At 54.4% G+C, this 26095-nt stretch overlaps 2 protein-coding genes and 1 pseudogene across 5 annotated transcripts in view; all 3 read right to left on the bottom strand.

Annotated features, from left to right (window-relative positions):
- Nucleotides 1-3840: 3840 nt before the first annotated feature.
- Nucleotides 3841-5104, bottom strand: LOC132518482 (CAP-Gly domain-containing linker protein 1-like). The gene is made up of 3 exons (XM_060146422.1): nt 4991-5104; nt 4468-4553; nt 3841-4357 (listed from the first exon to the last, which is right to left on the bottom strand). The coding sequence occupies exons 1-3, from the start codon at nt 5102-5104 to the stop codon at nt 3841-3843; spliced, it is 717 nt and encodes a 238-aa protein (XP_060002405.1).
- Nucleotides 5105-9660: 4556 nt separating this feature from the next.
- LOC132518697 (serine/arginine-rich splicing factor 3-like) lies at nt 9661-10778 on the bottom strand (annotated as a pseudogene).
- Nucleotides 10779-18975: 8197 nt separating this feature from the next.
- The window catches only part of DNMT1 (DNA methyltransferase 1), a 42302-nt gene continuing 35182 nt past the window's right edge, over nt 18976-26095 (bottom strand). For 3 of the 4 annotated variants that reach the window (XM_060145231.1, XM_060145232.1, XM_060145233.1), the window contains exons 29-40: nt 25708-25900; nt 24915-24999; nt 24585-24713; nt 24153-24435; nt 23714-23855; nt 22965-23131; nt 22333-22510; nt 21447-21642; nt 20985-21148; nt 20710-20826; nt 19786-19876; nt 18976-19333 (exon numbers count right to left, since the gene is read on the bottom strand). In XM_060145231.1, coding sequence (XP_060001214.1) covers nt 19302-19333; nt 19786-19876; nt 20710-20826; nt 20985-21148; nt 21447-21642; nt 22333-22510; nt 22965-23131; nt 23714-23855; nt 24153-24435; nt 24585-24713; nt 24915-24999; nt 25708-25900 — 1777 coding nt within the window. In that variant the 3' untranslated portion in view covers nt 18976-19301. Of the gene's footprint in view, nt 19334-19780; nt 19877-20709; nt 20827-20984; nt 21149-21446; nt 21643-22332; nt 22511-22964; nt 23132-23713; nt 23856-24152; nt 24436-24584; nt 24714-24914; nt 25000-25707; nt 25901-26095 lie in introns of all 4 variants that reach the window. The other variant, XM_060145234.1, reaches the window with a different exon arrangement.

The following is a 26095-nucleotide window of genomic DNA, read 5'->3' as shown; positions in this document are numbered from 1 at the left end:
CTCTAGAGCACATGGGCTCAGTAGTTGTGGCGCCAGGGCTTAATTGTCCCATAGCACGTAGGATATTAGTTCCCCAACCAGGGATCGAACTTGCATGCCTTGTATTGGAAGGCAGATTTCTAACCACTAGACCACCAAGGAAGTCCCTAAGATTTATTTTTTTTTTAGACATAATGCTATCGTGCACTTAATAGACTACAGTACAGTGTAAATGTGACTTTTATATGTACTGGAAAACCAAAGAAAAAACGGTGACTCATGATATTCTCTTTATTGATTGATCCATTGATTGATTTTTTTTTTTTTTTTTTGCGGTACGCGGGCCTCTCACTGTTGTGGCCTCTCCCGTTGCGGAGCACAGGCTCCGGATGCGCAGGCTCAGCGGCCATGGCTCACGGGCCCAGCTGCTCCGCGGCATGTGGGATCTTCCCGGACCGGGGCACGAACCCGTGTCCCCTGCATCGGCAGGCGTACTCTCAACCACTGCTCCACCAGGGAAGCCCCCATTGATTGATTTTGATATTTGCTTTACTGCAGTGGTTCACGACCAAATCTGCAATATCTCTGAGGTATGCATGTACTTCCTTTTCAGTATTCTTTCTGTATGGAATACTTTTTCTTTTCTCTTTCTTTCTTTCTTTTTTTTCTTTTTTTTTTTTTTTGGCTGCACTGTGCGGCATGCGGGATCTTAGTTCCCCGACCGAGGATCGAACCCGTGCCCCCTGCAGTGGAAGCGTGGAGTCTTAACCACTGGACCACCAGGGAAGTCCCTGGAACACTTTTTCTTAAACATCAAGTGTGTATTATTTTTTTCTAAAAATCAGGAATTTTCCAAGGAATAATATGCCCAAGGAAGCATAGGGCAGTGGGGAGAAGCCTGAGTCCAAGACTGAAAGGAAAAACGTCCCCAAGCCCTTCTTTTGGTCCTTTTCATGGCACAAACATTCTTTCCACATCCAGAATCTCCACAGGACAGCAGCCAAGACAAGGGCAGAAGCAACCCCTGCAAAAGGCATGAGGAGGAGAGCGTGGACATGTGGGGTGTGCCATCCCTTGGAAATTCAGCAGCAGCTTCGGGGATTCACTGGATGTCCACGTGGAATTCCACTTCTCAGTATTCTTCAGAAGAGCCACAAATACACGTCCACAAAAGACCACGCATTAGAGTGTGTACATAGCAGATTTAGTCACAATGGCCAAAACTGGGAACAATTTGAATGCGTTTCTGCCATAACAAAATACCACAGATTGAATGCTTATAAACAACAGCATTTTATTTTCTCACAGTTCTGGAGGCTGGGGATCTGGGATCAACATGTCGTTCTGTGGCCTCTCTCCCTGGCTTGTGGATGGCTGTTTTCTCCCTGTGCCTTCACATCCTCCTTATAAGGACACCAGTCATATTGGTTTGGGCCCGCCCTAATGACCTCATTTTACTTATCTTTTTTTTTTTTTTTTTGCGGGCCTGTCACTGCCGTGTCCCCTGCATCGGCAGGTGGACTCTCAACCACTGCGCCACCAGGGAAGCCCTACTTATCTATTTTTTTAAATATAGTTAAGTATAGTTGATTTACAGTATTGTGTTAATTTCAGGTGTACAGCAAAGAGAGAGGGAGAGAGGGAGGGAGAGAGGGAGAGGGGCAGAGGAGGGGGACTCCCTCCCCCTCCCATCCTCTCCCCACTGCTTTCTCTTCTTTCTGCTTCAACAACCACCAGGCGCCTTTTAGATCAGCCCTGAAGTCAACGTTGATGCTTGGACGGCCTGACCTCCCCGCAGACCTCCAGCCCGGGACCACCGCTGGGAGTTGAGGTCTGCGGGGCCCTGGGCGGCGGGCTGCACAGGCACCTCCTCTGATGCCCAATCTCTCCTTGCTTACGAGGCAGCTGCCAGCTACCCTCCCTGACTCCCCAAGAATTTGAGCCTTTTTAATATGTGTCGATAATGCCATGAGCTACTATTTAACTTTTCCACGAGGACCCATCTCCCGAAATGCAGTGGTTTTCAGCCTTGGCTGCACTAGAGAACCTCCAGGGAAGGGAGAGACGTCTCTCCCTCTCTCCCTCTCCCTCTCCCTCTGGGGTGATGCCCGATGAGCTCAGATGCACAGGTGGCCTCCCCATCCCCTCTCTGTGCCTTGCGTGGCGGCTGGGCCTTCTCACTGTGGCCCGGGCACAGCCTTGACATTCAGACATCAGGTCCTGCATGGACACTTGTGTTTGGTCCATACCGCGTGTGGCTGCAGTCTGTGCTTCTCCCGTTTCGCATCTTCAGTAGACGGGGGCTGTGCGTGAGCCCTTCATCCTCCCCGCAGACACCACTGGTGCTCGCTCGGCCTTGCGGGGGATGCGGGGGGCACCGGGGACAGTCCTGTGTCCCCGCCTTCTTGGGCTGCACACAGGCTACGTTGGTCCTGTGGTGACTGGGGGCTCCCAGGAGAACCCCACCACAGAACCGAAGAGGTGGCCCCGGAGAAGGGGACGTACGTCTGGGGCCGGGCCTCACCAGCGAGCCACGGGCCACCTGCAGCAACAGGTGTCTCACTGTCCAGGCGCTGGGTGTTCGGGCACCGTGGGGATGAGCTGCTGTCTGCATGGCAGCCGAGTTTGTCTTGTTGAGCCCGGGGAGGCCCCTTGGTGACTCCTGGAGAGCCTGGCCGCATTTCTTCCTGCCCTTGGCCTTAGAACCCATCACGGTTCATGCCCTTTCTGGTTCCAAAAGGACCTGTGTTTATAAAGACCACGTGTTAGGACAGCACCAAAGTGTCTAGAAATCCGGGCCAGGAGGAGGAGGGAGGGGGATTGGCTGTGCCCGCCAGCGGCCTGAGAGCCCTGCCCACCCGCAGAGACCTGGTCCGACTCCAGGAGAACTGCGCGATCCTCGGGGAGCTGGTGAGGCTGCAGGCCCTGAAGTCCCACCTGCTGGGGTTCCGCACGCATGCCGATTACGTGCTGGAGGTGAACGTGGCCAAGACCAGCCAGGTGGTGGCCACTGTCCTAGGTAAACCCGCCTCTCCCTGAGTCCCAGTGGGGACGGGGTCAGGCAGACCTTGACCGGACGTGGTGCTGCCTGAGACCCACTGTGTCAGCCTGGGGGTCACCTTCCCAGACCCTTCATTCTGCCTCGAGGGGTGCGGGGTGGGAGGCGGCTGGGGGACCGCCCCGGGGACGTAGCTGAGCCTCTCCCCTCCGCCCGCAGATGAGCTGGCCCAGAAGCTGAAGCCCCGTGGGGAGCAAGAGCGGCCGTGATCCTGGAGCTAAAGAAGGCCGAGTGCCAGAGGCGGGGCCTGCACTTTGACGGCCCCATCAACGCCTGGGACCTGCGCTACTACATGAGCCAGGGGGAGGAGACGCGCTACCGCGTGGACCAAACCTGCTCAAGGAGTACTTTCCCATGCAGGTGGTCACGCGTGGGCTGCTGGGCATCTCCCAGGAGCTGCTGGGGCTGACCTTCGACCTGGAGGAGGGCGCCAACGTGTGGCACGAAGGCGTGAGGCTCTACATGGTCCGGGATGCGGCCTCGGGCAAGGTCCTCCATCGACAAGTTCTACCTGGACCTCTACGTCGGTGCGTGCGTGGGGGAACCTGCCGGCCATGGGCTGGGGCTCCTCTGCAGAAGCTGGGCCTCACCCCGCGTCCCTCCCCAGGGAAGGGAAGTCCAAGTTTGTATTGTTTGTATTTTTTTTTTAATATTTATTTATTTGGCTGCATCGGGTCTTAGTTGCGGCGCACAGTCTTCTCTCTAGTTGTGGCACACGGGCTCCAGAGCGCCCGGACTTGGTTGCCCCTCGGCACGTGGGATCTCAGTTCCCAGATCAGGGATCAAACCCGCGTCTCCACTACTCAGTCTCCAGTTTTGAGCTCTGTTTCTCCTTTCTTGATTGAGCCGGCCTCCGAAAGATTGGAAATAGATTCACTGGTGGTTTTTGTAAGGTTGCTGGTCTGAGGCGTAGCTGAAGGTTCCTTTGCGGTTGGCTGGGGCGATTTATGGGGAATATTTGAGGGGGTGGCTGGGGAAGAGGACACCATGCTGGCTGTCAAAGTGGACAGAGGCGAAGTCGCTCTGGAAGCATGAGTTGTCTGCAGGCCGTCCGCTTCGTCTTCTGCCTGTACCTTCCTCGTCAACTTTGAAGGTCCCATGAATATGCCCCTTAAAGGCTCACACTGGAAATACCGAATTCCTGCCACTGAACCATCGCTCTTGCCTGTGGGTTCATCTAAAACGATCCCGGCCCATTGGCCTGGTGCAAACTGGGTTTCTCCCAGGAACTCGATAAATCCAGGCTTATTCCCATTCACCCAAACTCGCTCCCCAACTTGAAAATCATCCACAAACTCCTCTTGTGTCTCAGCAGACGGCCTGCTTCAGCCTGCAGCCGGGCTGCCTGCAGCAGGATGGGAGCCGCCAGATCGCCATCGCGGCCACGGTGGCCAACTTCACCAGGCCCACGCCCGACCCGCCCTCCCTACTGCAGCACGATGAGCTGGAGACCTACTTCCACGAGTTCCGGCAGGCGATGCACCTGCTCTGCTCCCAGGTCGGTGCGGGCGCAGAGCTGCAGGCAGGGGGCGGGGAGGGCCCGGGCGCCCGTGGTCCTCAGGCAGGCCCTCGCCACGGGATTCTTCCGCTGATGTCACCCCGCACGTGGGTCAGCTTCCATCATCAAACCCCACGTACTCGGTGCGTAAACAATGGAAATGGATGTCCTCGAGGTTCTGGAGGCAGGAAGACCCAGATCAAGGTGTCAGGGCTAGTTCCCTACATGTTAAATACATGTACTCAAGAGTTGCCTTTAAAAAAGACAAAAGAAAGGAACTGTTGCCTGCAAGTCTGGTGACAGCCGGTGATGAGAACCAGAGGGAAGGCTCTGGGGCCGGGAACGCCGCGCCCAGTGAGGCCCTGGGGCTGCTGCCAGTCTCGGTGGAGGCTCAGCAAGTCCCAGTGACTTCCCCACCTGGGGCCCCCAGCTGAGCGGCTGGGCCCAGGACCCACTGCTCGCTCAGTCTTCCTGCGGTCAGCCCTCCGTCCCGAGAGCGATGCTGTCACAGGCTGCACCGGAGCACGCGGGGACAGTTCACTGAGCTGTGCAGCCGTCACTACTGCCATGTTTTGGACCATTTCCATCACCCCAAATATGTCCCTCACGCCCTTAGCTATCACTCCTTCCCCTCACCAGCCCCTGACAGCCAGGAACCCACTCGCTGACTCTGTGGATCTGCCTGTTCTGGACGTTTCTCCTCAGTGGTGTCACACCCTGTGTGTCCTTCTGTGTCTGGCTTCTCTCGCTGAGCATCGTGTTCTCAAGGTCCATCCACGTGGCAGCGAGTGTCAGGGCTTCACCCCTCTGCGTGGCTGAGGGACGTCCCCGTGTGTGGAGGGACATCTTATTACTAGTATGTTTATGAGCAGAAGGTTTTGACTTTGAAGTTCAGTCTATTAAACTGTTTTCTTGCACCTTTTGTATCCTATGGAAGAAATCCTTCTCTAACCCGAGGCACTAAGAGTTTCTTCTAAATTTTCTGCCTAGAAGTTTTGTAGTCAAGCTTTTCATTTTGTTGTTGTCCACTGTGGTGGAGTGTTTTCTGTGGTGTGAGGCTGGGAGTCACCCTCTGTCACCACGTTGTCGCCACCGATCCCCACGCGGTCACATGTGATATGCGTTTCTGTTTAGAGACACCTGGTCTGATAGCAGTTGTTGATTCACTCACGGCGGGGCTGTAACCCTCGCCTAAAGGAAGTTCATCTAACACACGCACTGTCCCCGTGAGCACGTCACCGCCCTCCTGCACTTGGGACACCGGCCAACACTTCAGCTCTATGCTCGGAGCCGTGTTGAGCAGAGAAATCACCCCGAAAACACAAAAATGCACACATCGGGGCATTCAGCAGACCGAGAGAAGGACGCTTGTTTGCAGTTGGGGCTGGAACCAGAAGTTGGGGGTCGAGTGACCCAGGAGTGAGGAGGCAGCCTCTGCCCTGCTCCCTGGGGCCTGGGAAGGACATGCCGGGGTCACTGGGCTCGTGTGGACCCACACCTGCCGGGCCTGGGTTCCAGCCGCACTGCATCAGGTGCCGTGTCTTCAGGAAGAATTTCAGACGCAAGAGGAACAACGAGCACCTGCCAAAGGCCGCCATCCGGATCCTCTGTGTCTGCGCCTTTGCCTCCTGGGCGCGGGGCTTTGGCTGGAGACTGTTGGCTCCGTGGGTGGGGAGGGGGCACGGTGACCCGCAGGACGGCTGGCTCTCTGCCTCACTGTGTCCCGGGCAGGTCTGTGGTCCAGGGTAGGGCCCTCCTGCAGCTCCACAGGCCGCTTTGCAGGCCGAGTTCGCCACAGGGAGCGGGACTTCGTGGAGGCACCTTCGCAGACGCTGGAGAACGGGGTGTGGGAGGTGGAGCCGCTGCTCAGGATGTCCCAGCACCACCGCACGGGCAGCGCCGTCCCCCAGGAGCTTCTGGACAAGCTCACCAAGTCCAGCAGGCCAACCCAGGTGCGGCCAGGCCGAGGGAAGGGAAGGGGGCTCCCGGACCGCCCGGCTGGAAAGCGTGGCTTGGATGCAGAGCCAGCCCCTGGCCCCGTCTCCTTCCTCCTGCATGGAGGTGCATGGCGTCTCCTTCCTCCTGCATGGCGATGGGAGGCTGACGAGCGTGGCGTCTGCCTTCACCCCCTCCCTCCTCTCTGGGCTGAGCCCTGCGGCCCCGTGGGGTCCCAGTGGGCCCAGTCCCCCAGGGCCCGTCCCTTCAGGTCCTCCCAGCTGCCTGATACCCCTCTGCCCCCAGCGTGGACCCCAGAGCCCTCAGCTCTTCCCACCCTTGGTCCAGCCGGACAGGGTCCCTGCAGCGCCATGGACAGGCGGGTGATGGGCAGCCCGGCCCCTCCCGGGTGGCAGCCCCATAGGGTGAGGAGGGGGGCGGGCATGGTGAGCCACCCACGGTCGAGCGCGTCACCTCGGTGGGGGACGTGTGGCGCCGTGGCTGCACGCGTCTTGATGGCCGGGATCAGACCCAGCTCTGCCACCAACCGGCTGGGTCCCCGGAGGCCGGTCACTGGACCCCGTTGTCCCTGTTCACCCTCTGCAACGTGCGTGACCCGAGGACCCCCTCACAGGTGGTCGTGAGCGCTGACCGAGTCGGTTTGTGTGGAGGACAGAGAACAGTAAGGCCAGCAGATGAGGAAAGAGCTTGTCACTCGCGGTCCTGGGCAGGGGCCCGCCTCGTCCCCTAGGGCCTCCCGGGAGCACGAGGGTTCAGCAGCAAGGAGGGGAGGGGTGGCTGGGGACTGGAGCCTGAGGTGTGGGTCCCCGGTAAGAGCAGCTCAGGATCGGCTAGAATGACCCGGGGCTCCGGGCCTACCGGGCATGATGAGCGCAGGGGGACGGTGGCCCCGAGTGTGGGAGCCCCGTACAGAAGGGGCTGGGGTGCAGCCCTGCGCTGGCTGGTTTGCGTCAAAAGTGAAAGACACGGTTAACGCTTAACGCGGGTACCAGGCTCAACCCAGGGTTCAGCCACAGTTCTTGTTACTCAACACAAATGCTGTCCTGCTTTGGCCGGTGCTGTGCCTTGTGGTGGAGGAAACGGGACTCAGAGGACTGTGGAACTCTGGCATCCAGGGTGGGTTCTGGGCACGGGGGCCCCGAAGTCCTCCGGAGCGGCAGGCGCATGGAGCTTCGAGGCTGGGGGAGGCGGGGGTGTGGACCGTGGGGCTGCGCAGACTGCCTTGGCACCTGAGAACCACTGGCCGGAGGGACCACGGGGACGCCCGTGGAGGGGGGCGCCCAGGAGAGGCGGCCTGCTGGCGCGGGGCGGGGTCCTGAGTGCCGCCCCGCCCTCCCAGGGCGCCCTGTGCTCCTGCCCAGCAGTGGCCGGTGGGGCCGTGAGGCTGCAGGGAGGCCAGTACCCGGCACGGCGCCTGCTGCCCACAGAGGCCCGGTGTCCCTCGGGCTGCTTCTGAGCCAAGCGTGCCTGACGAGCCCCTCCTCCTGGCAGAGCCAGCGGGCACGGTCCCCCAGCGCCCCTCCTGTCCTCCGACAGGCACGTCTGCTCAGCCCAGGAGCGGGGCGGGCGCGCTGAGTCCTGGGCTGGGCAGGGCGTTCAGCCTGGGCAGGTCCTCGAGGCGCCCCGCCTGCTGCTGGCCCGGCAGGGGCCCCGGGGAACCGGCACCTTCCCCTGCACTCCACGTCGCTCCCTTCCCCAGGCAGGTCCATTTCTACCTGTTTCTGCAAACCAGATAGACCCTGAAGGGGCAGAAACTTAGCTCCGTTGAAATGGCTGAAGCTTAGGCTGTCACCTTGGAGGTGACCCACCTGAGGAGGGTCCTAACAGTTAGGACCCGAGGCCCCTTCTCTCCCATCTCCCTCCTCTCATCCGCCTCTTCTCCCTTAACCCCCCTCCGTGCCCCCGCACCCCCCCACCCCCCCCACCCCCGATCTCACGGCCGTCTTCTTCCTTCAGAAAATCAAGAGCATCAAGAAGCAGCTGAGTCTCCTGTGCATCGACTTCAACAAGAACCTGAACGAGGACACCACCTTCCTGCCCTTCACTCGCGAGGAGCTGGGTGCGTGCGGGCCCCGCGCGGGGGTGGAGAGGCGTCCGTGTGCCCCTGACCCCCGGGAGGGCCTTCTTCCCCTGAGGTGCTCAGACTGTTTGGGTCCCAAGGTTCTGGATCCTTCCTAGGGGAATGTGGCGGTCTGTCTACCGAGATTCTGCCCCGAAAGGGAGTTGTCCCTCGAGACTCCGCCCGCCCCCCCCCCCCCCCCCCCCGCTCTCTGTGATGTTTCTTTAATCTCACAGGGTCCTCCCCCACCTGACCCGGCGTGGGGTCTTGAAAGGCTGGGGCCTGGGTGGCTTTTTCAGCTTCTGCCCTCTTCCCCGAATGCTTTATTTTGAAAACTGCACACCTGTAGGAAAGTGGCAAGAATAGTACCAGGGAGACCCCGTGTGCTCCTCGGGCCCGGCCTCCCTACGTGGATGCCATGTGTGCTGTTCCTGCGCCGGGGCCTCCGGACACATCACCAGGAGCAAGGGCGCCTCCTGAGTCCCCGGGTGCAGGCCCCCCTCGGGAAGCGGGAAGCTGTCCCCCAGCCGTCCCGATGGCGGTCTTTTTAAAAAATTAATTTATGTATTTTTGTCTGTGTTGGGTCTTTGTTGCTGCACGCGGGCTTTCTCTAGTTGCAGCGAGCGGGGGCTGCTCTTCGTTGTGGGCACGTGCTTCTCATTGCGGTGGCTTCTTTTGTTTCGGAGCACGGGCTCTAGGTGTCCGGGCTTCAGTAGTTTTGGCACGTGGGCTCAGTAGTTGTGAATTCCAGGATCTAGAGCACAGTCTCAGTAGCTGTGGTGCACGGGCTTAGTTGCTCTGCAGCACGTGGGATTTTCCCGGACCAGGGCTCGAGCCCCTGTCCCCTGCATTGGCAGGAGGATTCTTTTGTTTGTTTGTTTTTTGTAACCAAAACATTAATCCCCAAGGATTCTCACAAAACATGTTACAAATGACAGCATGAAAAAAAAAATCTTGCACAGTAACTCAAAAGTTCAGCTCTACAATGGACCCTTAAATGGGCAGGACATTGGTATCTTGAATAGTCTCAAATTTCCAAATAATATTACAAAGAGTTATGTATTCATATACAGCAATCACAGAAGGAACTTATGACCTAAAGCAAAGGTAAACTAACTTTCTTGAAACTTCTTAGATTCTAAACCCACTGGACAACCTCTTGTCCGGTGTGAAGACTGGTGGAATTTTTAAACCTCTAATCTAGGGTAAAGGTGCAGCTTTAATTTTTACCTGCTGGCTTGTGTTCACAGCAGCTTTTAAAGACTGCTTGCTTAACTACAGCTGCATACCATATCCCAGCTACAGAAAGTCTTTTCAATATTTGCCAGTGTTGTTTCCATAATAATAAACATCACACTTTAGGTGGGCAGGAGTTAGAGTTTTATTATCAGTCTAGGCAAGACCAAAACTTCAAAGCAAATTCAATTTTGCTAAAGGGAACATTGTAAAGTAACTATTCTTCATATTACATGCCTCATATGATCCATTTCAAACCATAGAGAATGACACCTTTATGTGTCACTATTCCAAGAGACAAACAAATGTGAACAGCTAAAACATTTTAAAAATGCACCAAGCTTCGGAAGTCTCAAACAAAACTTGAATTTTCTGTACATACTCCTGTCAAATGAAGTTATTTCCTGTGCACCACTCCTCTTGCAAAGTGGTCTTCTATTTCCTTTCATTTGACCTGGATCGGCTAGGAGACCTAGAGAAAGATCGGGACAGCTTGTGATTTCTCTCCCAGGACAGTGATCTCTCTCTTCTCCTATCTCTAGAAGGGGACGTGCTCCGGCTGCGGGAGAAGCTTCTCCGTCTTGGAGATCTGTGGCGAGACGGAGGAATCCTCTGATAATCATATCGAGGGCGACAACCCCAAGAAGGAGGCGGCCACGATTTCGACTTCTCTTTTCCCCATTCGACAGGTCCACTCTTAATAGGCAGCCACGTAATGTTCTCCCATCTTGTTCTCGGACAGCATCGGCTGCATCTGGGGGATCTTCAAATTCAACTAAAGTGAAGTCGGTAGGGTATCTAGCTACCCACACACTTCGGAGTGGTCCCTAATAGCCTACAGTTCGTTCTAATTCAGTCTTGTTACCATCGTTTCCAAGATTCCCTACATAAACTTTACACTCCAATGGACAGGAATCACGGTGCATTTTGAGATCTCGGGTTAGAAATGCAGAGGCTCAAATCCACACACCCCTGGCGGGGTCTTCCCGGTCCCCTCCCGCCTGGCACCCGCAGATGCTCTCTCACACCCGTCGTCCATGAAATGGCCTGGCAGGCAGATTCTTAACCACTGCGCCACCAGGGAAGTCCCCCCACCCCACCCCCGCCATGGCAGTCTTTATGTTCCTGGCCCCATCTGGCTCGAGCCAGGCCTCAGGCACTGCGTTTAGTTCCTGTCTCTACAGGCTCCTTCCCAGTTGATCGGTTCCTCAGCCTTTTACAAACTTGCTTCCATCTCGCCCCCGTGGACAGTTTTGCAAACTCCAGGCCAGGTGGGCATCGGCCTGTGAGCTCTGCCCGGGGTTCAGACGGGGCTTGAGCATCCTCACCGCTTCTGTGTAACAGGCTGCTGCATAAGATGTGACACCTCGTTTGCCTCTGGGCGGCTAGATTTCGGGGACAGCCACGGATGCACGCGGACCCAGGCAGATGCTTCAGGTCCATCACACCAACTTCTGCTGCCCTAACTTCTGTTCCCCAAGCCGCTGTCCCGGGCAGCAAGACCCACATGGCTCCTGGGTTTCACGGGCCACAGGGGGATCCCAGGCCTCTGGAATCTGGCGGCTGAATCTGCTCGCACAAGCTGTGCTGTGGGGCTGCTTTTCCCCCTGTGTGTCCAGTCCGGGGCCCTGCTGTCTTCACCCGGCCTCCCAGGCGAGAGGGTGAACCTCAGCTCCCTGGAACAGACATTCAGAGCCCCAGTGACCGGTCTCACGGGGCTGGGGCGGCGGCTGGACATGTGTGGCCAGCCTGGTGGTGTCTGGCCCCGTCTGCAGTTCCAGTTCCAGCTGAGAAAGAGCCTCGCTGTGTTATTTTCTCCTGGTTGTGTAAGGATCCCCGGTGTCATTTGACAGAAATGTAGATGGTGTGTTCTTTCTCTGATTTCTCCCTGCTTCCTCTCCTCCCTCCCTCTCTGTCCCTCCCTCTCCCTCTCTCCCTCTCCTGCCTCCCTCTGTCTCTCCCTCTCCCTCCCTCCCTCCCGGAGAGGGAGAGACAGGGAGGCAGGGAGGTTTTATTATATCCTATAATATGGTTTATTATAGGATATTGAATATAATTCCCTGTTGTATCTATTTTATATATAGTACTTTGTATCTGCTAATCCCAAACTCCTAATTTATCCCTCCCCTACCCCCTTTCCCCTTTGGTAACCATAAATTTGTGTTCTATATCCGTGAATCTGTTTTTGTTTCGTAAGTTCATTTGTATCACAGTTTGGATCCCACATGTAAGTGATACCTTATGGTACTTCTCTTTCTTCACTTAGTATGATAATCTCTAGGTCCATCCATGCTGCTGCAAATCCTAATGACCTCATTTTAATTCAATCACTTCTTTAAAGACTCTATCTCCAAATACACTCACATTCGGAGGTACTAGGGGTTAGGGCTTCAATGTATGAATTTTGGGGGGACACAGTTCAGGTCATAACACAACTCAAATGTCCATCAACGAATGGATGGACAAAAAACTGTGTTCCATCTCTACAATGGAGTACCACGTAGCAATAAAGAGGGGCAAATGACATTGATGCACGGTGACACGGATGCATGTCACAGACACAAAAGAATAGATACCATATGATTCCATTGGTGTGAAATTCTCAGACAGGCGAAACTAATGCATAATAACAGAAATCAGAACTGTGACCATCTCTTAATGGGGATGGGACCCACTTGCGAGGGGTTCCAGGCAGGTGATGGGACTTTTCTCCATCTTGATCTGGGCGGTTGATGACACAGACAAATACACACATAAAAACTCCAGCTACCCTTAAAAATAAAAGGGTCAGATCCTTTAAAAAGATCCAGGTGCACATGTAAGATCTGTGCATTTTAATAATAAAATCTGGAGAGGAACAAAGCAAAGATCAGAGTCACTCCATCCCAATTCTCTGATTTATTTTGATTGTAGCAGTTCTCACTCTTTCAAATCCCCTTTTTCGTTGTGGAGTTTGCCTGCCTGTCTTGTTCTTGAGACAGGCAGGGGCGGCATTGGTCTGTCTTATTGCTACGTGCATGCCCAGCCCCGGAACCAGGACTGGAATAGTCAGCGGTAGATCAGTGGCTGTGTGACGATGTCTGTGTAAGTTTTTGATTAGTAGTTGCAAACGATTGCATGTCAGTGTGGACAAAGCTGACAGGCACATTACACATGTGTGTGATCATGGTCACTGTGGTGATGATGGGGTGTTAGAAAGGCTTCCTCATGACACAAAAAGAGGAAACAAGTGCTGACCATTCGTTTTGGCAGTCGTGGGATTCAGTGTCTCTTTTTCTATAGCTTGCTTTTTAAAAACTGCCAACATGCTTGAGGGAGAAAAGCAGGTTGCAGATAGATATGTGTGGTAGAATAGATTAACCTAACGTTTCTGAACACACAGAGAATAACTGAGTTTAGGGACATGAGATAACTGTGGGAAAACATAAACAGGAAGGAGACAGACCAACACTTTCATAGTGGTTGTGTCTGGGGAAGTAGCAGACGGGGATCCGAGAGGCACACAAATGGGCTTCCGCTGTGCCTTGAATATTTATTTCATTTAAAAAAAGACCAAAAAAACCCCCTTCTGTTGTGGAAAACAGTATGACAGGTCCACAAAAAATTAGAAATAGAATTACTGTAGAATAGAAATACGACCCAGCAATTCTACTGGGAATTGCAAGTGTGGTCTCAGAACTTCCCTGGCAGTCCAGTGGTTAAGACTCCACGCTTCCATTGCAGGTGGCACGGGTTCGATCCCTGGTCGGGGAACTAAGATCCCACATGCCATGCGGCATGGCCAAAAGATTAAAAAAAAAAGGGGGGGGTCTCAAACAGATATTTGTACATCCACATTCATAGCAGCATGATTCACACTAGCCAAAAGGTGGAAGCAACCACAGAGTCCATCAATGGATGAATGAACAAAATGTGGTCCATCCATCCAATGGAATACTATTCAGTTTTATAAACGAGGGACTTCCCTGGTGATGCAGTGGTTAAGAATCCAGCTGCCAGTTCAGGAGACACAGGTTTGAGCTCTGGTCCTGGAAGATCCCACATGCCACAGAGCAACTAAGCCCATGCACCACAACTGCTGAGCCTGCACTCTAGAGCCCACAAGCCACAACTACTGAATCCCGCGCGCCTAGAGCCTGTGCTCCGCAGCAAGAGAAGCCACTGCAGTGAGAAGCCTATTCACCTCAATGAAGAGCAGCCCCCACTCACCGCAACTAGAGAAAGCCCACGCACAGCAATGAAGACCCAACGCAGCCAAAAATAAACAAATAAATTTATTTAAAAAATAATTTTAAAAACTATTTAAAAAAAAAAAAAAGGAAGGAACTTCTGAGAATTCCCTGGCAGTCCAGTGATTAGGACTCAGTGCTTTCACTGCTGGGGCCGGGTTCGATCCCTGGTCAGGGAACTAAGATCCCACAAGCCGTGCTGTGTGGCCGAAAAAAAAAAGGGGGCATTTGTGAATAGTCACCTCAAATGGTAATGAGGTTTTTTTGTGTGTGTTTGTTTGTTAATTTTATTTATTTATTTTTGGCTGTGCTGGGTCTTCATTGCTGCGCACGGGCTTTCTCTAGTTGAGGTGAGCGGGGGCTACTCTTCGTTGCGGTGCACATGCTTCTCATTGCGTGGCTTCTCTTGTTGTGGAGCACAGGTTCTAGGTGCGCGGGCTTCAGTAGTTGTGGAACGTGGGCTCACTAGTTGTGGCTTGCGGGCTCTAGAGCGCAGGCTCAGTAGTTGTGGTGCACGGGCTTAGTTGCCCCATGGCATGTGGGATCTTCCCAGACCAGGGTCGAACACGTGTGCCCTGCACTGGCAGGTGGATTCTTAACCACTGCACCACCAGGGAAGTCCGGTAATGAGGTTTTGAGCACCAGTGGATTTCCATTGATTAAATGTATGCCAATCTGCAGCCACTGTGAAAAACAGTACGGAGGTTCCTCAGAAAACTAAACATAGAATTACCTAGGGGGTTACTTACAATTTGGGACTTCCCTGGAGGTCCAGTAGTTAAGACTTCACCTTCCAATGCAGGGGGTGTGGGTTCGTTCCCTGGTCAGGGAACTAAGATCCCACATGCCTTGTGGCCAAAAAAATAAAACATAAAACAAAAACAATGTTGTAACAAATTCAGTAAAGACTTTAAAAATGGTCCACATCAAAAAAATCTTTAAAAAAAATTATATGATCCAGCAATTCTGGGCATATATCTGGACAAAACTCTAATTCAAAAAGATACATCCACCCCTATGTTCACTGCAGCACTATTCACAATAAATGTCACTATTCACCTAAATGTCCATCAACAGATGAATGGATAAAGAAGATGTGGTACATATATACAATGGACTACTACTCAGCTATAAGTAAGAACAAAATAATGCCATTTGCAGCAACATGGATGCAACTAGAGATTATCATGCAAGTGAAATAAATCAGAAAGAGAAAGACAAATACCATATGATATCACTTATATGTGGAAGCTAAAATATGACACAAATGAACCTATCAACGAAACAGAAACAGACTCACAGACATGACATAGAGAACAGACTTGTGGCCTACAAGAGGAGGGGGTTGGGGGAGGGATGGAGTGGGTAGCTGGGGTTAGCAGATGGAAGCTTTTATATATAGATTGGATGAAAAACAAGGTCCTACTGTATAGCACAGAGAACTATATTCAATATCCTTTGATAAGCCATAAGGGAAAAGAATATATATAAAAAAAGAACGTATATAAATGTATAACTGAGTCACTTTGCTGTACAGCAGTAATTAACACAACATTGTAAATCAGCTATACTTCAATTTACAAAAATAGAGTACATGTACGCCAATCTACTACCATCACTATTCTCCCCAGAAAAGGCTCAACTTCCACCCTGATGGAAGGAACAATTTCCCTGCCAGTCGGCCAGGGTGGCAGGAGCTACCTGCTGGCAGCAGTGTCCCCTCACTCTGGCCCACCCAAGCACAGCAGGTCCACAAGCCTGGCTCAGGCCAGCGAGCTCGGGGTGCATGGAGGTGGGTATACCTCACAGGCAGGTATACCCTGGGCCACCCCTGGAACTGCACCCCTGAGGGACAGCCCACCACCCAGCTGAGACCCAAGGGCTGAGCCACAGAACACTGTTTCCACTCTTTATGCTAACGTGCTCCTCAGATTTTTCCTGGTAGCATACTGAATACCTGAAACGATGACCTCAACTGGAAAAGTATCACAAAAATGATGGAATTCAGTAAGTTGGCTAAGTTAAAAAATATATATATAGGGCTTCCCTGGTGGTGCAGTGGTTGAGAGTCCACCTGCCGATGCAGGGGATGCGGGTTCGTGCCCCGGTCCGGGAGGATCCCACGTGCCGCGGAGCGGCTGGGCCCGTGAGCCATGGCCGCTGAGCCTGCGCATCCGGAGCCTGTGCTCCGCAACGGGAGAGGCCACAACAGTGAGACGCCCGTGTAACACACACACACACAAAATATATATATATATATATATATATATATATATATATATAAATAGAAAATACAAAGTCAATAATCTTTCTGTAGGCAAAGGACCACTGTTTGGAAAATAACATCCTGCATACATTAGTAATAAAAGGATTAAATACCTAGGAATTGAGTTAAGAAACTTGTAATATCTGTATGAAGACTTTAAAACACAGACTGATGAGGTTTAAAATAAGGGCATTCCTTCTGCATAGTGAGAAGGAGGGACCAACTACCAATTATACATTAGCAACATGGGTGAACCTCAAAACCATTAGGCTGAGTGAAAGCAGCCAGAGAAGCCCACACTGCACCAACAGGAGAAAGTCATCCATGAAGATGGACGTGGACCAGAAGTTGCCTGGTGGCGGTGGCAAAGGGGGATACTGAACTGGGAAGGGACACAGGGGACTTCTGGGGTGATGGAAACATTCTATAGTCTGATAAGGATGTCGGTCCTCAGACTGATTCATTTACCGGAATAAACTGCTGCACACCCAGGACTTGTGCATTTCATATTAGACCTCAGTTTACAATGGGAATCCAGTGAGACACTCCTAGGTAGAACAACCTTCAAAGTGCAAAGCGCTTATAATCGATGCCACCATTTATTTGTAGCAAAGACAGACACACACACCTGCACTCGGGCACAGAAGGACTTTGGAAAGACAAGGATTTGGTGTCTTGGTCAGGGGGCCTGGGAATGAAGACTTAGCATACTTTTCACTGTACTCACGATATACTTTTTCATGTGTTTTTAGCTTAAAAAAAAATCAAAACAGAACATATAGCTAAAAAATAAAATCTGACAGGGGAACTTTACCATGTCGAGCTGTTGTGTTTACCATGTGCGTTCGTTACCTGTTGAAAAAATAAGTTGAGATGTCAATTTCCCGCCACATAAAAATGATTCATATGTTAAGACGTCATAGAAATAATGCAAGAAAACACTAGTTTGATTTAGGGGTAGGGAAGGCCTTTCTGAGTAGGCTCTAAAAAAATAGAAGAGCAGACAAATATAAATCTAATCCCTAAAAATAAAGTCTCTTTACAGCAAAGATAGGATGACTCAAGATGAAAGTAACACAAGCAGGGGACAGCCCCTAGCAAGGACGAAGGTTACAGCATGTGTCACCACGGAGATAAGGAACAAATTCCAGTGGCCACCAGACACTTGGGAGTGTTGAATCACTCCTAAAAAATGCTAACAAGGGAATTCCCTGGTGTTCCAGTGGTTAGGACCCCACGCGCTTTCACTGCCGAGGGCCAGGGTTCAAGTGCTTTCACTGCCGAGGGCCAGGGTTCAGTCCCTGACTGGGGAACTAATTCTGCAAGCCATGCATGTGGCCAAAAAAAAAAGAAAAAATTGCTAACAAGACTCACTATTCCATTGACAAGGATCGAAGAGGCAAAAGCCAGGGTAGGGTAAAGTCCAGGTGGCACTGTTGGTGGGAGAAGCATTAAAACCTCTCCAGGGGGGTAGGTCAGCCACATGACCTGAAAGGGAAATATGAAAACATTTATACTCAGTGATCCAGGAAGCTCTCTACATATTTCCTTAAAGGATACAATGGAAGAGTCCATACAAGGATGTTCAGTGCAGTGTCGTTTACAAGAGAAGAGGGAACATCTTAATTACCATGAAGGAGCTTAAATTTTACATTTGAATTATCTCTAGTCCCTTGGTCTTTTTTTTTCAGATTGATAGATTGATTGATTTGGCTGCGTTGGGTCTTTGTTGCTGCACGTGGCTTTCTCTAGTTGCGGCGAGCGCAGGCTTCTCATTGCGGTGGCTTCTGTTGTCGCGGAGCATAGGCTCTAGGTGCACGGGCTTCAGTAGTTGTGGCACGAGGGCTCAGTAGTTGTGGCTTTCGGGCTCTACAGCGCAGCCTCAGTAGTTGTGGCGCACGGGCTTAGTTGCTCTGCGTTATGTGGGATCTTCCCGGACAAAGGATCAAACCCGTGTCCCCTGCACTGGCAGGTGGATTCTTAACCACTGCGCCACCAGGGAAGTCCTAGTCCCTTAGTCTTATGATTAAGGCACCCGTGACTTACATGGACAGTTATAGTTGAGATGCCACCAAGTGCTTTCCTAAAAGCACACGTAGAGGTGGTGGGGCAGGTGTTACTTGACATTCCAACAGCGGCCCTTTGGGTTGTGTGTGCTGGTGACTCACATGTCTTTGTCTGCTTCTGCTTTGTCGTCATTTTATAGCAGGTCTTTTCCCAAAGACAAATCAAAGAAAAGGGTCATTCATCTCAGAATTCAGTAGGACTGAGTCAGGGTGAAAGTATGGAAAGCCCACCTCCCAGATGCTTAAACAAATAAGGGCTCTGCCTGGGGGTGGCAGGCCAGGGCTACGAGTGACTCTTTTTGCTCCACCATCCATTGCATGGGGCTTCTGGCCTCACGGTCACAGGACAGTTGCTGCCTTGCCAGGCATCACAGCCCAGGGCTACAAGGCCACGGGGAGTCCAAGATTCTTCCTTTAAAGGGCGTTCTGGGAAACCGCACCAGCAAGTTCCACTTGCATCGTATTGGCCAGAACTGAGCCACCACCCCCACCCCAAACAGGCATGGGACGTCTAACTTCAGATGAGGCCTCCGCGGGGTCACCTGCGACACTGAGGAGCCCACTCTCATCCAGCCTCAGCTGAGAGGCGGCCAGAAGTCCCTGGCAAATCAGGAGTCATCACCCAGGGTGATTTATAGGAGAGATTTATTTGAAGAAATATTACAACATATAAAAACTACATAAAGTCTTAATTTCCACTCATACAGTGGTAACTTTGATATAATGCATAATAAAAAACTTTTAAAATCCAGAACGGACAAAGTACTGCACAGTTTCATCACTAAGTCAAATTAGTCGATAAGCAAATCTCACAAAAGAGCTTCATGTCAGCCAAGGCCACAAACACCGTGTACAACACATCTGAACTGACAGATTGACATGTTAAAAATACAACAATATCAGTGCACGTTGGGGATCTCCGGTGCCAGAAACAAAGGCGATTGGAGGGCAGAACTAGTCCTTAGCAGTCTCCTCCTTGATTTTAACTGAAGAGATATAAAAGGGAGAGTATGTAATGTAATGTTACACGAAGCAATAGGCAAGCACATCAGGTACGTGGACCAGGAACTACGTTAATGCCCAGGCGTTGACACTAAAAGGACCACCTCATAAGAACCTGCAGCAGCTCTGCACCAGCATTCAGAGACTGAACACTGCTCAGGTGCTCCCTAAAGGTTTCCAGACCACCTGGGTTATGGGCTAGTGTCTGAGGCGGGCGCAGCCGACCCAGACTCACTTAGCAGGACAGAGCCAAGCACCCCGAAATCTGACCACTCGTCCACTGCGTGCCGGGCCCCAGTGCTCCGTGCTTACCCACACGCTCACTCATCTCAGAGCAACCCTGAGAGACGCAAGGCCACCAGGGAGGGTGGGTGACTCGCCCCAGTCTCAGAGCCTAAAGCCAAACCCCTGCTGTCCCCACCGCTCCCTACCATACCTGAGGTGCTCTCTCGCGCTCTGACCATCATACAGCGCTTGATCTCCAAGCCGATGGCTTTGGCCAGTGGCGGTGGCACAGCGTTACCCACCTGCAGGAGGGAAGGAGGGCGACATGTGGTTCGGCATGGCTGGAGTCAGCGCTAGCCTCCACTCGGACACGGGCACAGGGCCCCCGGTCTCAGGCTCACACAGGCCTCCAAAGCCCTTCCCTCAGGATGGCACTCAGACCCTCCACCCAGCCCACCCTCCCGCCCCAAACACCAGCAGGTCAAGCACCACTCGGAGAAGGGGGCCTTTAAAGGGCTTTAGAAAATCTTAGAATCTGGACATGGAAGCTACTATGTTTCACTACTAGCTGAGAGCTCTGCTCCCAGAGCACAGGATGGCCGAGAGGGGTGAGAGGGGTGAGAGGGGTGAAATGGGAGGGTCTCGCTGTAACCCCCAGGCACTGCTGGCCTTTTCAGCCACATGCCTGCGCTCCTTGGAAATACATTTCATTAACAGCCAAACCGAACACTCTGAGAAACAGGAGGAATTATTGGTTCGTTTCAACCCTTAGCAACAGGGAGTTTTCACCACCGGGTATTTCGTCTGCTCTCTGCAATGCGCTGGAACTTTCCTTTGGGCGAAATGTGCCTCAGCTGTCCACGGCACCCGACACACTCGGCGACTCCGCCTGACCTGGGAGCGCCCTGGGTCCCGGGGACAGGGTCCCTCCTTCCTGACCACCCCCTCATGGGAGTGCTGAGGCCAGTCAGCCCCCAGCTCTGGGGGCTCAGCGTCCCCTAGAAAGTGACTGCGAGTCAAGCTCCCCACCGACCCCCGACCCCCTGGTCTCCCTCCGGCCAGGGCTGCTTCGTGCGCGGTGCCGCTCGCCCCTCCTCAGCGGGGAGGAGACCCGGGCCGACTCCGCTCCACTGACCTGCCGGTGCTTGTCCAGGATGTTGCCGAACAGCCGGTAGGTGTCGGGGAAGCCCTGAGAGCGGGCGCACTCCCGCACACTCACGACGCGGTGCTGCTCTGGGTGGAGCACGCGGCCCTGGGGGCAAGAGATGCGATGTGGGTGGGAAGGAGACGGGGCCACGGGAAGCCCACCCCGGGCCGGGGCGCAGAGGCAGGAGGCGGCGCGGAGGGCCGGCCCAGCCGCGAAGCCCGTGCCTCCGTCCCCGCCCAGGCCCAAGTGGCCCTCAGACCTACCTGCTTGCCCATGGGCTCGGGGTTGGTGACGGTCGTGCTGAAGAAGCCGTCCCACTCGAGCCGTCCGTAGAGGCCGGCCCAGTGGTTGTGCCTGTTCCCGGTGTGGGGCAGGCACCAGGGAATGAGGGTGTTGAACTGTCTGGCCGCAGGGTCACAGGCTTTGCCTGTTGGAAGAGAGGGCTGCGATGGGGCTGTGCTGACGGAACGGAATGATACAGCAGCCGACAGTCCCCGTTTGCCAGGCAGAGCTTCATCACGGACCCTGTCCTCAGCAGCCGTGCGCAGCAGGGACACCCAGGCTTGGCGAGTCTGCACCCCACCCAGGGCTGCTGGGTTCCTGCGCGGCAGCCCCGGCATCTCCTGCTGAGAAACCCTGAGCCCACCGCCCCGCTGCAGAGCCTAAGGGGGCTGGGGCTTCACACCAAACTTGAGGAAGCCACACCTGGAGGCCAGGGCACAAACCTTCCACGCAGGAGCAGACCCCGCGGAGAGCCCCGGCGCTGCTGCAGCCGTTCTTCTTGTCGTGGTAGTTGTACCGCAGCTTCCTGGCCAAGGTGCCATCAGAGAGCCGCACCTCGATGTTTGGCAGGTCACGCCAGTCTGAGCCCGGGGCTAGAGGGATGTGCCGCATGCGAGCAGCCACCAACGCGCTCATGTCCTGGAAGAGCAGAGCAGGCCCAGCTGTCGCTGAGCTCAGGGAGCACCTGACCACATGCAGTGGGCTGGGCGCCACAGTACTGGGCACTGGGCATACCACGGTGACCAGGACCCCAAGGGGCTTGTATCCCACTGTGGGAGACAAGCAGTGAGACCCCAATCGACAACCTGGGGGTTACACACGTGCCATGAAGACACCAGAGCAGGGATGTGAACGACGGGGGAACGGGTGAAGGGACGGCTTCGGGCAAGCGCGGGGCTACTGAGGAGGTGACGTCGGAGCTGAGCCCTGCAGGACAGGAGGAGCCGGCGGCGGGGAGAGCTGGGGTTTGGTGCGTTTGGGAGATACCCAGAGAACAGCGGTGCTGAGAGACAAGGCCAGTCATAGGAGACGATGGCCAGACACACCATTCTAGCCCGATTCTAGGCAGAGTATAAGCTCTGATTGACACTTTCCAGGACCATGTACTGGGGCGGGGGTGGGGTGCAAGGAGAAGCAGGAGGCAGTGAGATGTGAGGCTGGGGGCCGGCTGAGGTAGCGGATTTTGGGTTAGGGGCCAAGAGCAGAAGGAGCTGGAAGGGGGCCGAGACCAGACCCCGCTTCCCCCACAAGCCCTGGCTGGGCTCCAACCACAGAGCTGTTCCTGGGAGGCCGCTGGGAGGAGGCCCTGCTCTATGGAGGTGACGTTACCTTACAGATGTGGTCCCTGAGGATGGGCTGGTACTGCGAGCCCCGGAGCTGCCTCTGGAACCAGGACTGAGGCTCCCCGTTGTACGAGATCTCCTGCGCCGAAGCTCCGTTCCGAATCTCGGGAAGGTCGGACATCGTGTCCCGCACGGTGATGGTTCGGAACGGACCCGAGCTCAACCTGCAACAGAGCACAGACTGTGGCACCTCTGGGGACACACGCAGCTATCATGTGTGTGAGTCACAATTGCCATCCCCCGACTGCTGGCACCGTCTTCTCCAGAGAAGGCAACCCGGCTCGGGGTCAAAGGACCGCTCGGGGTCAAAGGGCCGCCCGAGGTCACAGGGGCAGCATTCTTCTCAGACCCCATCGGAAAAGGGGACAGGCTATAGCGTGGGCTCTGTCCGTGACTGCGGCCAGGCTTCTGGCCACTGCCCCGGACACAGGGCACTCGGGGTCAGAACGAGAGCAGAGGTGGCAGAGCGCTCGCAGGGCAGGCCGGACGCGGCGCTGTCTGCCCTCGCTAACACTGTCTCCTCGGCTTGGGCCTCTTCACAGAGGTCCACCCGCACCAGGCCTCGCCGGGGAAGGCTCACAAGCGCCAGGACAGCGGGCTGGCCGGGGGTGCTCCTACCTGGTGATGTTGCTGACAAACTTCTTGTCGTCGACTACGACACTCAGCTGGCAGGCCCGGGGCGCGAACACGTGCAGCGGCTCCGGGAACAGAGGGAGCTGCTCTCCGGGGGCCGCGGCCAGGATGATGGCCCGCCTCCGCGTCTGGGCCACGCCGTACTGACCAGCCTGCGCGGGAGAGGGCCAGACACACACATGGTCAGTGGGCACCTCCGAGCAGCTGGGCGAAGGGCTGGGGTCCGCAGCACCTGACTTTCTGGGGCGTCTGGCTGGTGTGGAGCTCACCCAGAGAGCCCCTAGTTAACCCACGGGCTCATGCCTAACAGGAGGTGGGACCGGAGAAGAGGACGAAAGATCCCAGGAGGTGGTCGGTAGCCCCTGGAGAAGATGGGAGTGAACCCTGCTGGCGATCCCAGCCAGCTCTTTAAACAGCACATGAAGGAGCACTTGGGGAGAAGAGCGGCCAGAGGAGATACCAGGAGCCATGCCACCTGCCTGGCAGCCCACGGTCACAAGGGAAAGAACACGGCTGCCAACAAGGTTGGTCAGTGAGGCCGAGACACTACGGAAGCTGGATGGGAGGGGCCCGGCAGCCGCCTCCCCAGCCCTCGCCCGCGCTGCACGTCACCACACTGTGGCCCCTCTCAGATCTACTTTCCCTTTGAGACAGCCTGCCGCTGTCCAGGGACTGCTCAGCCCTTTCTCCGGCCACACACGTCTGCCCGCTCTGCCCCTGCCCGGGGGGCCCACCTGCAACACGCCGAAGGTGCACTGGTAGCCCATGCGGACCAGGCAGCGGAGCGTGAGCTTCAGGACCATGGAGCGCTTGAAGGAGACGAAGTTCCTGACATTCTCCAGGAGGAAGTACCTGGGCCGGTAGTAGTCGCAGTAGCTGTGGAGGCGGGAGAGACGAGAGAGGAGGAGACCTACTCTGCCAGAAGCCACTCCCAAATGCTTGACGTTTGTCAAGACGCACCTGCCAACTCTCAAGGTCTCTCCCTAGCGGAGGGGCAGCCGTGAACTTCCTGAAGGCAAAGACCGGCGTCTCACTCAGCACTCCGCCTTCAGCAGGTGCGAAGGCTAAAGCAGTTACTGCTCGGCCCTGGCACGCCTGCGGCGCAGCCCCGGGACCAGCCGTCTAGTCACCCTGGGGCAGCACCGAACGCAGAGGGAATTCTAGCCTGTTTACCTGAGGAAGGAGACCACCAGGGAGTTCTTGAACTTAGAGTACGTTCGAGAGTTGAAGCGGTTCATGCCGCTAAAGCCTTGGCAAGGAGGCCCGCCACACAGCATCTCCACGTCTCCCTTCTGCGGCAGCTTCTGGCCGCGGGAGTTGGTCACCTCCCCAGCCATGACCAGCTTCAGCAGGACGTTGCAGTCCTCTGTGAACACCGTGGACCCGGAATTGTTCAGCCGGAACGCCTGGGCCGCGGGGTCCCACATCTCGATGGCCCACAGCGTTTCCGAGATGCCTGGGGGACACAAGGACAAAGATGAGCTGCGAACCCTGTAGCATATGAGACTCTTTAGTCAGAACTGTGACCAGAGCCAGGAAGGTCTTCCAGGCAGAACACGCCCGGTCCGGTTTTTGCAGCTGTGCGGAGAGAAACCCAGAGCCTACCTGCTTGGTGGAACCCTTCCGACAAACCCCCACAGCCAGAAAACACATCCAGGGTCCGCAGCTTCGGCAGCTTGATTTCCGTCTCCAGCTCGCTCGGCTCAGAGCTTTGCGACTTTGTCCTGCTTTTCCCTGCGGGAGACAGGCCCCAAGTCAGATCAGGGCCCTAGCGTGCTCTCTTCAAACACCCTGGTGATTCAGAGACGGCCTCGTTTTGAGTTGACGGCAGCAGAGCGAGGTAACGTCAGAGGCTGCTCTTTTATACTGACTGATTCACGAGAATCGAGTTATGGGAGACGGACTTGAAAAGAAGCCCGTGGAGTAACGACATACCTTTTCCCTTCCCTTTCCCTTTATTTCCAGGGCTACGGGCATGGTTTGGAGGATCTTCAAAGCTTTTGCTCTTGGCATTATAGGCCTGAGAAGGAAAGAACCACAACAGTCTGGAAGAGAAACACCAGTCCCCTCTCTAACAAATACGATTTAAGTTAATTGGTAAGATCTACTTAATTTCTCCCTAAACATGGCCATAAGCAAAAAGTGCTTTGAGTTTTATTACATTAGAGATGAGGGGAAAATTCTACTAACACACACATTTTATATGGCCGAAATTCTTGCTATTTCAAGTACCTGGACTACTCATTCTAAAAACAGGCAAGTGTTACAGTTAGACTGTACACACTGGAACCTGGGGGAAACATGGGTTATCTTAGAACGATACACGCCTATCACAGAAAAGCCATGCTCAAACAATTTAAGAGTGATTAGCTTAATCAACAAACTGCTGGCTCTACTCTCAATAACCAGGCACAGGCTCGGCTGTATGGCCCCGGCCTGGACACGGAACCCTGGCTGAAGGCACTGGGGGCAGGGCTGCATCTCCCAGGGCTAGAGGAACTTTCCCCTAACTCACAGGCACTGGCCAGGCCAGCAGAGGCCACTTAACAGTCTTCAAAAATTGCTATTGCCTTAGGACACTCAAATGTGACATTCTGTTTTGTTTTAAGCCCAAAGTGTCAAATTCCAGAACAACTTGAATGTCACAGATTCGTACTCTGGATAAACTGCTTTCTCGGGGGCTGTGTCTGACCCCAAGGCCCTCAATCCAGTAAGCCCAGGGCCCCACCTCAAGGAAGTAGAAGCGGTCGGGGCCACCAGCGGAGAAGTCCTGGAGGCACTCAGGCAGGTCCTCCCCGTACTCCACGGTGCAGCGGCCCTGCACGGCCTTGAAGTCCACCACAGCCTCCTCGTCGCTCCAATAAAGCAGGTTGATGTCTGCGTGGTAACTCGCCGGGGTGGACTTGTGCGTGTTCTCCGGCCTGCGAGTGCGAGGGTCTTTGTTAGTTCTTTTGCCTCGAGCTGACAGGCAATTAAACGGCACATTCCTGACAATGCTCAGATGATCGGTGGGTAAAGACCATTCCCCACCCCCAGCAAGTCACCTTGATTACTGACCCCCTTAGTTGGCACTAACCACAGACTAAGTGGGGTTCCTTGCCATGAACTCAACTAAT

This window comes from Lagenorhynchus albirostris, chromosome 3 (assembly GCF_949774975.1).
Source record: "Lagenorhynchus albirostris chromosome 3, mLagAlb1.1, whole genome shotgun sequence".
Lineage (NCBI taxonomy): Eukaryota > Metazoa > Chordata > Mammalia > Artiodactyla > Delphinidae > Lagenorhynchus > Lagenorhynchus albirostris.
The sequence above is the reverse complement of the archived record's forward strand: the minus strand, read 5'-3'. Positions and strand labels throughout refer to the sequence as shown.